Below are 17,889 nucleotides of genomic sequence, written 5' to 3' on the forward strand. Positions count from 1 at the left end.
ATTTCATGAAAAAAATTATCCAATGCACCTTTCAGGAATCAAATGAGTTACTAAATTACAATACAGAATAAACCTCAAATAACAAGACAAAAATATAATACAAATTTTTTGTGAAATTGTATGTCAAAATATTTAAAAATCTTAGATTTAATTTATCGTTTCATTTTAACATTTACAATGATTCTAATAAACACCCTAATATGAATGCTTGTACGTAAAAAGCCGCGTTAAATGCTGCGTGAACATAACTCGTAGTAACGACTAACGATAAACAAATCGTTATATTATTGCTTATCCGGCGTAGTAAAAGATATGTTCGTTATTTGAAAGAGAAATAAATTTAAATGGTAGGTTGTTATAGTGTGCAGTAGGCGGGTAAAGCGGGGCACACGGGCGCCGCCCGCCCGTAGGCGCGCTTGCTCCGAAAGCGCCCGAGGACTTACGATCGTTTCGCTCCGAATCATAACGAAGTTTGACGATTGCGACCACCCTCCGTCGACGCTCGCCGGATCCAGTCGCAGAGAAGGCCGCTAGGGCGTTGGAGTGGTTCAGTGTGTGACCAGTGCTTGATTATGTAACTAAAAACTTATTTATTTATTAACTGAAGGCGCGACCTGATTGAACTCGTCTCGATGTTAAACAGCTGGTGATATATTTTCATAAATTATGCACAGGCGGAAAATAATTTGCTTTAGTGTTAAGTGATGTGCATGCCAATCCTTGCGTTCATAGGGAGTATGTTTATCTTATCGTCAAAGAAACACTTGCAGTTACTCATTAAATATATGTTATCTACTAACGAGCCAATCAAAGGAATTTACCGTGACATTCTGTCATGTCAGTTGACGTACACAGTTGCATTTTATATAACCGCAGTGAAGCGACAGTTGTTTGGACAATAATTACAAATGTGATTCTAGTATTTTATTAGATATGGAAAAGTTCATTGACTTAGACCAGGAATCTAGAAGTGAATTTTGTTTGCTACAAGTTCAAAGGAAGGAGATTGGTGACTGTTATAGTTATTTGAAGCTCGATCTAGCTGTTGTTATTCCAATCGAAAGAACAAATAGAAGTAAGCCAATGGGAATTTGGCGCAATGCAGGCCGCTTGGATAGAAACGGCCACGCAGTTGCGGTGACTCATTCCGAATCCATAATTGCTTACTGAATACTATATTCGACGCAATCTCAAACTCCATTATTGGAATAATGCACTTACATTTTCATAAATACATTGAAATGTTTACCTTCCTCCCGTTATTCGACATCAGCGATTTATTCACTGTGCAATAGTTTATCGATTATAATTTATTATCATTTGTGATTTCATTTTGTAATTAACGTTTCAATCGTTTTTAATTTACCTTTGACGTAACTTTAATTTACTGCCCTTGTTGATCGCGCTTTCGGAGATTAATCAAAAATTTCAATGTATGTTTTCATTTACTGTTAAATTTTTGCGCTACTAATAGTATGTTACGTTGTATCGTCATTGTAGTTTATATATTCAAAGGAAATGTATAACAGGTCGCTAACAGGCATTTTAAGTATAATTTGATTGAGTTTTTTGTAAATAATATCTATCACGCAACTCGTTCTATGGAAATGTTCCGTTCATTATTAAGCTTCCGGTGCAACGCTTTGTAACGCCGTCCTCATTTCAAATATCCAAGTTTTCTCGAAACTAAAGATAGGTTAAATATATATTTTTTTAGATTTTATCTTAACTATACAGTATCGGTATAAACTATGTGTTAAATATTAATAATTTATTACAAAAATAAAATACTGTACAACACATCACTCAACAGAAATAGCAGAAACTTATTATCAATGAAAGTTAGGCAACTTCAGATTGAATTTAGCATACATATTTGAATGAAATTTAGAATATAAATACTAAAAGCATTTGTTGCTATTAAATTTGGAAAATGTGCAGCACGACACGTTCAAACGTAACGCCACTTTACTGTGGTGTGTCACGCCCTACTTCACATGGAAAAGTTCGCGCTGGCTATTAGTGGAATTAAAACGCTACGAATCTACAAAAAGATGCATCAATCTTATGGCATGAACGTGTCCAACTCACTGACTATTCGTAAAATTCTTGTATTACTTCTCTTTTTCATGTTTTCGTAATAATATATCATAGTTAACATCACTAGTGTTATGCTTTCACTTCAATTTATATAGTAACCTTATACACGTGCACATTATTGACTGATATCTAATGATTAGAAAACTTCTGAAAGAACCAAAAATCAAAAATTGCACAATATTTTAAATTTATTACAATTTGCTATGTCATCTAAAATAAGATTTCCGCCTGTGCATATTGCAATTTTGTGTTTAAATTATTGGTTGATTTGAAGAAACATTAAGTAATTAAAACTCTAATAAATTTATGGTGTAAAATTATCATAAAACGATAGGCACAAGAAGACAAAATGACATTAAAGTAATTCAAAAGAGATGTAATCCAATAAATAAACAAGATTGGTGGGCCGCCGTAGGCGGATGGTAGTACGGTTGTTGGGGCGCGTGATGAGGTGACGCTCGCGCGCCGGCCGCTGACGCCACTCCTCGCCAATGATGGTGGAGACGCAACGTGCGCCGCAGCCCCGATGTGCGCGCGCGCTCGATGCTCGCGCCAAGCCCGCTTCTGCTTCAGCGCCTCCTTCGTTGTCCGGTAGTGGTACTGTGATGCACCTGCGACGACGCAGACATAAGACTGTCCACTTCGGCGAGAATCTTTTGATGCAAGTATGCGCCGATCGGGCACATTTAGCTGCGCTAGGAGCTCGAATCCCAGATGTCTCTTTTTGCCATAAGGCCCATACGGGACTCCAAAAAGGCGATGCTCGGTACTGCTGCGTTGCACACCACTGTTGCCTGGCCGCCGGAGCTCTCGTAGCGCTAACGTCCAACGGACGGCCCAAGCCACGTAGGGAAAGAAGCGGCGACTCACATTCGAGCGGCGGTGAAGCTGCGGACAAAGGAGAGGGCGGCAGCGGTTCAGCTTCTAAAGAAACAAAACGAAAAACTAAGCATCATCACCACCATCACCATCACCATAAAATACACAGCTGCCCATATCATGATGTCGCGCCACCGCCTGAAGATGAACCCGACGAAAAGGCTCTAATACCAAGAAAAACCGTTTCGCCTTATCTTTATATACCTAGTAAATTAGAGCCGAATGTACAACAATTATTCAGTTTTATTGAAAGCGTATTAAGTGCATGGGCGGCGGAAGAAGGGCTCACGAGCACTGGCGAGTACTCGGAGCCAGATGAACGCATAGTTCGCAGGCGTAAGCTTAACAAGTATAAAAAACGCACTGATATACTCAACATACGACGCATAGTCTATGAGGTTTCTATACTACGAGGAACAAAGCTTCTCGGTAATGTCAGATTTCGTCACTACCATTGGAAGGGAACCGCACAAACATGCAATGAAGCTTTTCTCAGGAAGGTAAGTTGCAAAGAATAACGCATACGTCATACATGCAACGTTTAGACCGACTTGGCTATGCATAGATTCACATTTTTCAAATTACCAAAAGAGTATATTTTGTCATGACTTCATACATAAATAATATTCAAATAGCATTGGAATTAGACAAAAAACTTGCTAGAAATCTATACATACAAATCTATACACGTCCATAAGACTACGCAGAGGCACAATAAGTGCACCTCGGGCCTCAAAGCTTAATCCGACCCAAATGGAAATTAGAGGCGAGCCCATCGGCATGCCGGACTCGAATTTTAATTCGTAACGTAATCACATGCATATTATAGTAAAACAAGAAACAAAAAGCATTGTCTGACGGTCCGAATTAAGACCACAGGTCACATCTGTGTTTTGCTGCTATTAGTCTAACGAGGCAATATAACACCATGATTATTCACTGCATAAAGAAGTTATATTTTCGCTACATACGTATAGAAACACAATACATTCCAAAGTTGATTATTGCATTTATTGAATCCTAAAAGATAAAGTAATTGTTTAATTTACTTTATTAAGTGATGATAAATAAAAATAGAAATAGTTTAAAATGTGTGTTACAGGCATAACATTGAAACAATCGTTTAAGTAAAACCAGCAGGGAAGTAGCTAACTAACATTTTGACCTTATTTTTAGCTTTCTCCTTGTGGAAACTGCAATTTCCTTTTTGCTAATGAGCGCTATTATTTTCGCTTTCTACTTGAATATGCAGGCGTATTCGATTCTTATCTAGGTATAAAAATTTATATCTACCTATTGGAAAGCTTCTGTCTAAGAGTTATTTTAAATTATTTATATCCCTTAGGTCATTGTTTAGCGCCGATACTTGCAAATATATAATTATCATATGGGGTTTATTGCGGCGTGGTATAGTTCTTTTTTATACGCGCAGGGCAAAGTGATGCACCTCATGGTAAGTGGAGAGGAGGTCCAATAGAATCAGTCGGCCGGCATAATAGTGTCGACAGTTGACACAATTATGCCGGCCTATTGAAACTCATAAGCAATTTAGTATCATCAAATAAATATATTTTATATTTGCTTATGTTCTTAGCTCCGCCCGTGAGAAAAAGTTTTTATGAGATAAAAGATCCGCTATATATTTTCGCGGGATAAAAAAATACCTTGTACTATTGCAGACTATAATCTACCTGAAAAGTTGATTAGAACTAATAATCGCCTAATCAAAATTGGTAAAGAAAGAAATTGTAGGTTATTTAGTAATTTTGAATTGAAAGTGCTTTAAAACCGAGCACGTTACGAGTTTATTCTGTATTATAAATTTATTCTTATCTTATATTCCACTTTTATAATGCAACTAGAGAAATTAGTAGCGATATTCCAATTCCCAACTAACCAGCGGTGCTTACAATTAAGTATTATATTTAGTTACAGGAATTCTATCTCCAACGCACATAAAGCAATTTAATAAATGGAATGCAATTTCAACTGAAATACATTTTAAATTTAGCTTACATCATGTTTACGCGGAAATGTTTGCGCCAATTAAAGGTTTTACTTAGATTACGATTCTATGAAATGCGAAACACAGACCACCAGCGTATTTCATATTATATAGGCTTTCCAAACATTTCATGCACTAAATACATATGTGCAAATCAATGTTTAGATTTGAATAATAGATTGTTAAATATATATAAAATTTTGTCAAAGCGGGTTTACATTAAGTGAGGTATTGACAGAAAATGTGCGGATGTAACATACAATATTAATATATTTGATACTTACAGTACAATAGCAAATAATTAATTACGTTACATTTACTGTCAAAGTCTTAATTCTGTAAACAATATAACAGAAAATAGCAACATATAGCAGTATTTTTTCCAGTGTTATTTACTTTGAAAAAGCTAATCTTAGCTGCCATCAAAGCAATTGAGACTGAGAGTGACGGCCTCGTGTTACAACTGTGGCGCACTGTAATACGCGTCTCAACGCACTTACGGATGTAACGCACAAACCTGAGATGAATATTCCACGCGAATTATTATTAATGTTCGAATCTTTAAGACCGCGATTTAAAATTACATCTTGATCCTTTGGTGAGCAACCATGTTAAGTTAAAAATATGTTATACTAAGTATTATTATTAGAAATCAGATTATATGCAAGAGTGCAAATAGAATTTAATTTGCTACAATTTTTTTTCGTACTTAAACTCGGGAAGGCGTTACCTTATTCAATATATTTTCACAACACGTGTCTTATACAACTACTGAAGTATGCGCTATCAATGAAAATGTAATAAAATATGCAGTAACGCTATAAAAAAGCGGTTCGTGTCTTTGCACATGCAAATATAAAAATGTTTATAATCCGAGGTCTAATTATGAGACACATACTCGGCCATATTATGTTTCAAAGCCGAGACCAATGCACTGCTTTATGTGGTCAAATGCTCCTGAAAAAAAAAACAGTAAATTGGAGTAATATAAACACATAATTAATATTATTTTGTAAATCTCTTTAGCTTTAAAGTTTGTAAAGCAATGCATACAATTTGATGAAGTTAAAAAGCAACTAATTATTTTAAAGTGGGCTTAAATGTGCCGCGGTTTCCACTACGTGAAGCGAATGTTTTGTCTTCATAAGGGGAATTTATGTGTTTACCGACAAAAATAAACGAAGATAGTTTTTCTTTGTGTTTGTTTTTTCTGCCTTTGAGGTACAAGTAAGCCGAGAGTAAAATAACATAATTTTGAAATGATTAAATATATATTTACATAGAAAAAAGTATGTAGTGACACATATTCTTTTTTCTTGGTGAAAAGCGAAGGCGAGGGCGCAACGACGTCAAGGGTCATCAAGCCGAGAGCGCGCTACCGTGGCGCGGTCCGCATGCGCCTCAAAGAAACTTTTTTCTTGTTACATTGTGTTCGGATCAAAAGCGCAAGAGACAATATACGATATTTTTATTTTTGTGAAAAATAAAAATTTCCATCCCAATACGAAATTGGTCGAACCGAGAAAGATATTAATATGATAAAATAAAAATATGGACAATATGGTACCAAAAGAATAAGTCAAATAGCTTTAATCATACGTTATTAAATCAAGTTTATTGATTAACCTATTCACGTATAAAATGATCACATTTCTAATTCATACCAGGCTCTGATCGCAATCCTGTCCGCGACCACACCACGCTGCCTGAATCCTTTTGTGCATTTGGGTTATATGCGTATAATATTTCATATTTAAGCTAGATATTCTCACAGCTAAATACTATTACAAACTGTGACATGAATTATAATATTTGTAGTATTAATTAATGTGTTATTAAAGGAGTCGGATCATTAACCATAATGTTGAATAATCGGCCTTTTAAAAAATTTTACTATTACATTTTTTTTATTATTTTATTACATGCAGAAGTATGTAATATCTATTAAGTTGAAGTATATCTGTCTAAAGCAGCATATATATACATACATAAACCGTAAATCATTTTATGAAAATTAGTCATTTTAGGTAACTTTTCGTTAACTTTTTGTACTTAGTTGCAATGTTTGGGTATGTTGCAACTGTTTATAGCAGTTGTGCCGCTTATTTTAACCGAGGGAGTTACTCGTTTTATCGTTCATTTGTATACATTATAAACATTTTGCTCAAGCTATGTGTTGTGATTCTGGCACAAAAGGTTGACTTTATAATACAAAAAATACTTGCTTAAACCATGTTTTTTTAGGATTTTTTAATTATAAACATAGATATTTGTAATGTCGAACTTTTAAAAATTTAATGGCACTATTTTAGCTAACGATATAATTATTAAAAAGTAAATTTTATATTTATGGTTGGATGTCATAAAAATATCAAATTACATATTTGGCCCTTCCGATCGGTTTCAGAAAGAAAAGGGTTTTTCAAAAAGACTGGAATGTAATTGTCCTTAGGATCTTTTAAAAATAAATGAAAACTTTCTTCGGGCCTATTTCACGATATATAAGAAAATACACCCTCAGAGTATATGAGAAGTTTTCACCCTGTGTGTTACACAAAATACATATTATCATAATATTATCAACCTTTTTCCTTTTCATCAGTCGAACGGAATGTTATGAATAAATCAACTTACAAATATAATGCGTGTATGTTTAGGACACGCAAGTCTTACTCAATCAAACCCAGTCACGTGTCACACTGTTTCCGATTTAAAATTTGATTTAACCGCCCGTAGTTTCTCGGAAATAATACTGAAAATCAGTGATGGAGAAGACTTGAAATATGGAGCGGTACTGTTGCAATCAGCGTGGTTTTCTTTGTGTTATAGATAACTACGAAAACGCATGCTTTTATGCTCAGTTCTATTGATACGACATCATAGAACGACCGAAAATTATTTGTTCATATTAAATTGACAGTATTCGCGAGGAAAAAAGGCCCCTGTGCAACATTTCGTCAGTTTTCAATTGCATCGTCAATTGTAATCGCTGTTTTTATCGATATGTTTTGTGAACAGATATCCGATGATGATCGCATGTCGCTGACGACGGCGGTGTCCGACGAGGAAGACCCCGGTGAGAGCGCAATGAACTCTCCTTACAAGGGCAAACAGACCGGCGCCGCCGCAGCCTCTTTTAACTGCACTGGCGCAGTCAGAAAAGCCGGGTAAGTCAATTGATTTCTAATGTTTAATTTTTTTCTACTAATTATAGAATATTTATATGAATTCTTATATGTATAAACAATGTGGCTCTTAACTCAGCTAATGTCGGAAAACATATATCTAGAATAACTGTGATATTAATTTTATCTCCCATCATTTTACCATTGGGAATAGAATCATAGTTTCGTGCTATGTTTATGGCATATATTTACAGGTATTGGTAACAATAATGAATCTATTATAATTAAAACAAACATGGCGCAATGTAAACTTTTACCCGGATATCCGAAGGGATAGGGTGGGACCCCATTAAGTGCAACCTGGGTGCGCCGAGCTTATATCCGATACATAAAACAATAGCAAGCGTACCAATTTCCTTATCGAGATTTAATACTCACGGCTGGTATTTAGAAATATTGCACTCATATATTTTAGTTACCTATTTGCACTTCAAGGCAGAATTCTAAGACACAAATAAATCACAATAGAAAACACAGCACCAAAAGACAAATGAATCGATACATTGGCTAGTTATGTCGCATCTATCCATCAAAGACTGTTTAAAGATGCTAAAGATATTTTTAGATCATACAACTCAGCGAATCAAACAGAAAGCGCACAGCATTTCCGGTTCTCGGAATTTCTCGTCTAGGGGAAAGTTCATATTGAATATCTATTCAGCATTTACTTGGCCGCACATTTTAACTTATACAGTAAAGACAAGCATAGTTGCGAGCGAAGCCGTACTCTATGTGAAACTTTAATAAATGTAAGTAAAGCAAAATTCTTAAGAAAAAAGATGTCGTCGCACTTCGCCTGTCGCATCTCGTACTTTCTATTAGAGCCTACGGCGTCCTTTATGTTCCTTAAGGCTACAATTCCTCTTCCATGAATCCCAAATGACCGGAGGGAAATCTTAGCCGTGACCCATTCAACGTCGTTTAAAAAAAACCTTTATATACTCTGACAAGATGAAACTTTGTTATTGTTGTTTCTTAAACTTTACGTAGTATACGCTTCAAATGCAAGTAAGCCACATCAAAATGTCAAATTAACTATTAAATATAACATATTTTGCCACAAGGTGGATTCGTTGATTTTTATTATTTCGAAATTTTACTTTTTACTTAATATTGTACGTATTATATGAGTTCTACAATCAACAGCCTTCACCAATATTGAAAGAATATCCATTATAATATTGAAAAGTTATCGTCATTAGGGATTCTGTCAATTGAAAAAAAAAACTATTATTCAGCGACTTTCGAATTCGTTTGAATCTTTATGAATAATTTTAAATTACTTTTTGTTTTTCGGTTCGCCTAATTATGGCCGTTAAGACTGTCTCAAATGAATCGTTTTGAAAAGACTTCGCGTGGCAAAAAGCTTGGGCCGTTAACTAAAGCATAGAATATTTTTGAAGAAAGCATAGTGTTTGTTTACCGAGGAATGAATTTTATTTTAAAGTAAGCGAGAGTCGAGACTGAAGGCGTGACGTTGGAAAATGTACATTGTGTGCACTTCTGAATCGGTGTAATTACATTGGGCTTTACTACACTTTGAAACATTGGATTTTTGCTTTATTTTGAATCGTGATTATCCTGGTACTCATAATTTAATTATGATGAAGCTTGCTTTATGCTTTTGATATAGTTATCAGGAAAGATTTTTTATGATCTGCAAATAATGTTTTCCATAAAAGTATTTTATGAATTTTATTAGAACAGTTTTACTGCTGCCAACTATAGGTACTCATGTTTATTTTAAAAACTTCGATGCATGAAGTTCTTTTCTGGGAAAAGTATACGAGATTGTCGTTACAGTTATTGAACTAACAAAAAATATTTGAAACCCCTCCGTGATATTTGAATTTTACCGGTATAGATATACCATATAAATAATTAGTTTTCTCAATTTCACATAAACTAATATAACTGCAAAATCTATACTTATCCGAGATTGCACCCCCTGAGAGTATTGGCTTTGGGCAGACGACTGGACAAAAAACTTAGCCATATTTATGCATATAGCAAAACGTTGCAAAACATATTGTGTTGAGTTGACATTGGAGTGGGATAAAAACAGAATAATTATTATATTGATTAATATAACTGTAATCTATTCTATATCTATACTTATAATAAATCTGTAGAGAGGTCAATTCTGTACATGAAATATATTTCCAAAATAACTATCAGGGGGTGATTAGGGATCGATACTGATGCCAAAAATGCAATTAGTAAAATTTTTGTCTGTCTGTCTGTCTGTCTGTCTGTCTGTCTGTCTGTCTGTATAACCGTTATAGAAACAAAAACTACTCGACGGATTTTAACGAAACTTGGTACAATTATTTGTCATACTCCTGTGCTGGTTATAGTATACTTTTCATCACGCTACAATTAATAGGAGCAGAGCAGTGAAGGGAAATGTTGGGAAAACGGGAGAAGTTACTCCATTTTTTAAGCTTCCGTCGCGTGTGCAACCTTAATGGTTAAAGCTACATAGAAATCATGTATGACGGAAATGTTCTCCTTAAAATTATGTAAAAAATATCCCACGACAGCATATGTCTATCTTTTATGGTTGACTCACAATGACACGTGTAACTCCCGATAGCTTAGCAGTTCGAAGCTTTCTCATTATATTTGTTTCCTAATCTTAGGAACTATCGGTCCAAACTGAAAAATTCTTTTTGCGTTGGATAGCCCTTTATTTGTGGATTGCTATAGGCTATATATCATCACGCTATACCCAATAGGAGCGGAGCAGCAATGGCTAATCTCTGGAACTACCGGTCCAAACTGAAAAATTCTTTTTGCGTTGGATAGGCCTTTGTTCGTGGAGTGCTCTAGGTTATATATCATCACGCTATGACCAATAGGAGCGGAGCAGTAATGGCTAATCTTAGGAACTACCAGTTTGAACTGAAAAATTCGTTTTGTGTTGGATAGCCCTTTATTTGTGGGGTGCTATAGGCTGTATATCATCACGCTATGACCAATAGGAGCGGAGCAGTAATGAAACATGTTACAAATACGGGGACAATTTATTAGTTTTGAGAGCTTCCGTTGCGTGCGCTGCGTAAACGGTTAAAGTTATGCAACAATGATGTATGTCGGGATTATTCCTCTTAAAAAGTTCTAAAAAAATATATTATAAAACAAAAGTCCCCCGCTGCATCCGTTTGCCTGAACGTCTTAAACTCAAAAACTACCCAACGTATTAAGATAAAATTTGGTATGGAGACAGTTTGAAACCCTGGGAAGAACATAGGCTCCCGCGAAACTACTACTTTTAAAATGGAAAACTTTAGCCTGAAAAACTTTATAACGCGGGCGGAGCCGCGAGCAAAAGCTAGTACTTATAATAAATCTGTAGAGAGGTCAATTCTGTACATGAAATATATTTCCAAAATAACTATCAGGGGGTGATTAGGTATCGATACTGATGCCAAAAATGCAATTAGTAAAATTTTTGTCTGTCTGTCTGTCTGTCTGTCTGTCTTTCTGTCTGTCTGTCTGTCTGTCTGTCTGTCTGTCTGTCTGTATAACCGTTATAGAAACAAAAACTACTCGACGGATTTTAACGAAACTTGGTACAATTATTTGTCATACTCCTGTGCTGGTTATAGTATACTTTTCATCACGCTACAATTAATAGGAGCAGAGCAGTGAAGGGAAATGTTGGGAAAACGGGAGAAGTTACTCCATTTTTTAAGCTTCCGTCGCGTGTGCAACCTTAATGGTTAAAGCTACGCAGAAATCATGTATGACGGAAATGTTCTCCTTAAAATTATGTAAAAAATATCCTACGACAGCATATGTCTATCTTTTATGGTTGACTCACAATAACACGTGTAACTCCCGATAGCTTAGCAGTTCGAAGCTTTCTCATTATATTTGTCTACTCTTACGTTTATAACACTCTCAGTCATCCCTAATTAAAAAAAGTTAACATTATTAAATATTCCATAAAAAAGAATCATAGAAATCGGTATAGAAACACCAAAGTTATACATGAAATACGCTAATAATAAGCCATCACGCGTGAATACTGAATCATGTTATAAGCTTCCTTCGATTTCACCAGGATCCCATCATCAGACCCTGACAGGACAATCGGACCACCTGCATACCACCATACTTAAAAAAACATCCCGACAAATTGAGCACCTCCTCCATTTTTGAAGTCCGAAATCCACGCGGGCGAAGCTGCGAGCGGAAGCTAGTTACTAATAAATACCTATTGCTCACATGCGATTTTTTTCTTAAAATATAATATTTGTGATGTTAATAAATAACAATATTATACAAAGCTTTATTTGAATGTATCCTTATGTACCTTTGAGGGGAAAACTATAAACATTAAAGTCAAGTATTTAAATATTTGTACTAGAGAACATATTATGAATGAACGGGAATAAAAATAACTAGGTACCCAGTATAATATTATAATCGCTGAAATTTAATTTTTACATTGTGACTCATAATAATATTTAATTTATGAAATATAGTTTATACAGATAAGCTATAATGTTATGTCATTTCTTTATCTTTGTAGTGCACTTCAAATGTATAACTGTCAAATAATGACGTAAAACGGTGTCAACTAAAATACACATCGTCACTTACTCAAACATAAAATATCGAACATAAATTTTCAACATAATGTATTTTTTTTGTACGTGAGCAAAATAATTTACAGTCTAAAAGATTACACACAAGATTCAAAATACATGGATGAATGGCATATACTTAACATAACATGTCAATAAATACGGTGTCATCCGTTTCAACTGTGTTCCGCGTGAAAAGAGATTTCAAATTGTCGAGAGACCGAAGCATTACGCGATCTCCTACCCCAGTACATGTAATAGTATGGGCACTGGAAGTATTGGGCCGAAGAACCCGAGGCGTGTCCTTACAAAACATCAGATCTCTCATAAAGAAACATTTTGTCTTACCGTACAAAAGGACTCAAGTTGATAGAAAAATCGATAAAGCTATCGCTTGTGCAGTTTATTTTGGTATAATTGAAAAATGTAACAATTTGTATTATTTAAAAAAGAGCTCTTGTAAGTCTTCGTAAATGTACTCTGTGAACTATACAAATGCAATGAACTGTAATATACCTAAAAAAAAAACGATGTGAAACTATATTAAAAACGTAGAATGAATTTCATTTTTAACTATTAAATACCTTTGTTCAAAGAATCAAACATTGTCAAACAATTCATCACGCAATTTAAGTATTATTATAATTAGGATTACAGTTTTACTCTAAATCATTTCTCTGTCTCCATTTCAACTTGTAGCGTCCCATTTATCATGAAGAACCATGATTGAGCCAAAACACTTTTGACTTTTTGACCGCGACGCTTACCTGCTCCTCCGGGACCTCACCCCATGCGTTTTCAACGAACTCAAGCCAAATCATTAAAGTAACTAGCAGTAGTAAATGGGACGAATGGATGAAACTTTATAAACTGGTTACTATATAAACTCTTTGATATTTATTCGATATTTATTATTTATTCGAAGGAAGACAGTTGGCAGCACTCCTTATAATAATGATCACCAAAGCATTTAGATCCCCAGCATAGTCTTCTTGGGGAGGATCAAGCACAGTGATCGGTTATAAATAAGCAAGTTCTACGCTCTGGCTTTGTTTTACATAAAACACATTAAAAAATATCGATTGCTTGTTTGATAGATTGAGTGGGAGAGGATACCTACGGCATTAAGTCCGCCCTTTACATCCTTTGTATACAGAGTTAAATTATATCAAATATAATAATTTCCAAAAATACTTACAGATTAGTGATATATATGATGATAGATGAAATTTGTATTGAGATCATATTTTATTTAAGGCTCAATTGTTGCAAAATTTTTACAAAGGATTTTCGTCGCCTATTATACAGAAGGGTCAATATATCTATGTAATCATTAATTAATACAAGCAATTAATATCTTTTAATAATGTTATCTCTATTTAAATTTTCTAATCACACCGGTTGACGGTATAAAGTTGCATAATAACGTAACATATTTCAATATTGAACGCTTATTAAATGATGCAAGTCTTGGCAAAGTTACTAAACATTATAAATCTGAATAAGCTTAGTATAATATAATCTTACATAGTAGCGCACATCTAATAACGTTTTGCACAAGATGAGGAAATTTAAAGAGACCACAGCTCGGGCGCACCCCATGAAGACTGCACCAGTTTAATCTAATTTTAAAGATAGAAAAAGTAGCGTAGGCTTTGGTTCTTTACTTTATATTAAAAAGATGTTCAGTAAACAGGACTAGCTTCACTTTACATATAACATACTCGCTCTTATGAACTGTATTAAGTTCATAAATAAATTCGTATTATATTAAATATATAATCCAATCAAATTAGGCAGCGCACTTATGAGTTTCGACACGTTAACGTAAATCTAAATAAATATTATATCATTAGTACATGAACTGTGCCTTAACAATCAACATTCCTATCATTATTATAATATTAATTTCTACCATTTTCGAACACAAAACAGATTTTTGAGCGTCAAGAAATGGCTGCTGCGTAAAAAGCACCAAATTGAGTTGGCCCGGAAACGCGGCTGGAAAGGATACTGGGTGTGCCTGAAGGGCACAACACTGCTGTTCTACCCGTGCGACTCGCGCGAAGGACGCTCCGTTGAGGCCGCTCCAAAGCATCTCATTATAGTCGACGGTGCCATTATGCAACCCATTCCAGAACACCCTAAGCGAGATTACATATTCTGTCTAAGCACAGCCTTCGGCGACGCTTACTTGTTCCAAGCACCGTGCCAAGTAAGTTTTATTATTAGATAACGGAGAAATTCTCTTGTCTTCTGTCTTCCTATAACACGACTTTTATCTGTTTAACCATTATTCAGTCAAGAAGTCTTATTCGTTTTGTTACGTGTTACATAAAAATATTATATTGTGAATCAAGTTTTTCTTAAACAAGGACATGTTCATTACTCGTAAGTTATGAAATTTTCTGTTTTATAGGTGGAATTGGAAAATTGGGTGAATAGCATACACAGCGCGTGTGCCGCGGCATTCGCACGCCATCGCGGCAAGACTGGCACGCTGCACTTGTTGCAGGAAGAAATTTATCGCCTTGAAAAAGCTATTGAATCTGTGAGTAATACGCCGTGCTCACAATTAAATACAGGTGGCATCTTAACAGCTCAACAGAGGCGGTCTCATTAGTTGCAGTAACGAATGTACATTTATGTAAATACAGGGAATGTATCGCACTATTCATGAACGTTACGCATCCCTTTGTCTGAATCTATGAGCGAACTTTTTGGTTAACACAAGCTTTCATCTTTTTTCATCAAATTGTGATATGAACTTTAAATGTATCGGCTGAAGAATCAGTTTAAAAAGTTATCATATTTGCATGCATCCTAAATATTCATGGTGCTATAGGCTGAAGCGAGCCGAGTGGATTCCGTAATGCGGAGGAATTTATTGCTCGCATCGAAATCGTGAATATGTTTACAGAAAAACTTCTTTACCCATCCACTCGTGTTATTAAATCGATGTAATATTTTGCACATACTTTTCGCGTTGAATATAAAAAGGAATGTTTTGCTTACTATAGCAGGGTATCACTGATCAAAAGTCTGTATTTTTTAGTTTTGATTATATTCCGAATTTTTAGAAACATGAAACATAACGATTAATATAAAGAATGTACGTCAATTAGTTATTACAATGTACTGTAAAGTTACTTATTACAATGAACTTCAATTAGGTACAAACAGCATCGTGTACTACGAACATTGAACATAGCACGAGAGGAGGGCGGCGGCGACGCGGGCGGCATACTACACGAACTGTTTCTCGTGTAAATCTCGCCAATTTCTGACCCGCACCGGGCGACCGCAGCACGCATCAAAAGCCTTTGTGGCGATCTCACACTAGTGTGTTCGCCGCGTACGGCTATGTGCACCGACAGACATGTTTGTGATTAACTGTTCTAAGCAAATAAAGGAAATGAAGCAAATTCAAATCAATTATCCGCTCGGCCTGAAACAGTAGTGGTGTGCGTAAATACGACACCCTACTTTGTGCTGTTCCGTTATTTACTCGCCGGGCCGCTGCTCACGACTGTAACAAACAACTATTCCTCATTTTCATTCTCAGTTGAGTTTCATGTAGCAATGTGACATTATAAATATAATATTCTCCTCGTATAACGTTCATTATACTACCTATTATATGACTAGGCAATATAGTTATCAAACATCAAGTCCTTTGTTTGACTTCAAAACAATGTATTTTACAACATCGGTCGGTATTGTGAACGGTTGGAAGCGCGCGTACGAGTATATTAATATTCATAGCACACGCTAAACTCTGTTGCGAGATCATAGACCTTTCGTTCATTCCAAAATATATTACAAGATTACAGTTGGGACTTACGTGTATCGCGCCCTTTTATTTAAATCACAAATGATCTTACGTTCACAAAGCTTTGTACGTACACTTATGTATTACAATTCAATTAAAAAAATCTTACAAATTGAAAAATATCACTTTTACGACTAAAGTAGAAAAGAAGCATTAACATGATTTGTGTTTAAACAGGACCATAAACTAAAACACATGGCGGATCTGCAGCAATCAGTAGTGTCGGACCCGGAGACCCGCGCTCAACTTGCTGTTCAAATGCTGCAGTGGGAGGAAAATCTTGAGCGGCTCCATTGCGAACAATTCCGACTTCGCTGTTACATGGCTAGTCTGCAGAGCGGCGAACTACCCAATCCAAAGGTAACAAATTACCAATAACCATAGCATATTTATGAATTACGGATATAACCTCGTTGGCTGCGAAATGGTAACAAAATAAACCTTATAAATATATCAATCCGCAATAAGGGCAGGAGGGGCGCGGTGAAATTGTCAAGTGATTTCATCGACGTGACAGAGAAAGGAAATTTGTTGGCTCCGCTATCAAATTGACAGATCCGTTGACCGAGAGTGCGGGGTTGGAATCTGTTACGACGCGACCCATGTCACAGCGTCATAACGCTCTCTAAGCGTAAATAATAAAAAATGCTTACAATTTTGCACGTGAATGGATATGATTAACGGAAATATCCTTTCCGGATATTAGCCTGAAAATAAACATGCAATTTTTATTTCATGTCAACGTAATTTAAAAGCTTTTATTGGGAAAACCTTACCACGTGCTGCTATTATGAGGTATTTGGTGAAAGTCACTCAATTTCGTAGGGAAATGTATATAATAAAATCAAGATGAGATATTGAGCGATGAGTTTTGTTTCAGTCCCTATTAACTCACGTGTCTCGTGGGACTAAGAGCACCCTTAACAAGTTGGGAGTATTCACGGTATCGTCGTTCCACGCATTCATTTGTGCGCGTTCGCCTTCGTTACTGAATAACTTGCTCGCCGGCCGGGGCGCCACAAAGCGACGGGCACCAAATCTATCTCGATCTAACTCGGGATCCAGCAGGCGCTCTATGCAGGTAAACTAACCTTTTAGCGTCTCTTCGTGCTTTATTAAATGGAATATTCTTACACCATCGCATATAGATACATATAATATAATGTTTATGAATGTTATGTATTACCTGTAATGTTTTACATGTTACGGGTCATCAATTTTTGTTTTTGGGGTTAAAATGCATTTCTATTATCATAAGCCTGAGAGCCCAAAGGTAACGGGTATCTTGGGGTC

At 35.6% G+C, this 17,889-nt stretch overlaps 1 protein-coding gene across 3 annotated transcripts in view; it reads left to right on the plus strand.

The window, feature by feature from the left end:
* The window catches only part of LOC115444648 (protein still life, isoforms C/SIF type 2), a 104,667-nt gene that overhangs the window by 54,930 nt on the left and 31,848 nt on the right, over nucleotides 1-17,889 (plus strand). The window contains exons 1-6 of one of the 3 annotated variants that reach the window (XM_037443362.1): nucleotides 720-3,479; nucleotides 8,003-8,151; nucleotides 14,700-14,979; nucleotides 15,184-15,315; nucleotides 16,774-16,956; nucleotides 17,477-17,677. In XM_037443362.1, the coding sequence (XP_037299259.1) occupies nucleotides 2,592-3,479; nucleotides 8,003-8,151; nucleotides 14,700-14,979; nucleotides 15,184-15,315; nucleotides 16,774-16,956; nucleotides 17,477-17,677 (1,833 nt within the window). In that variant the 5' untranslated portion in view covers nucleotides 720-2,591. Of the gene's footprint in view, nucleotides 1-719; nucleotides 3,480-8,002; nucleotides 8,152-14,699; nucleotides 14,980-15,183; nucleotides 15,316-16,773; nucleotides 16,957-17,476; nucleotides 17,678-17,889 lie in introns of those variants that run through there. The other 2 variants (XM_037443363.1, XM_037443361.1) reach the window with 2 other exon arrangements.

The sequence above is a fragment of the Manduca sexta genome, chromosome 26 (genome assembly GCF_014839805.1).
Source record: "Manduca sexta isolate Smith_Timp_Sample1 chromosome 26, JHU_Msex_v1.0, whole genome shotgun sequence".
In the NCBI taxonomy this organism is placed as follows: Eukaryota; Metazoa; Arthropoda; class Insecta; order Lepidoptera; family Sphingidae; genus Manduca; species Manduca sexta.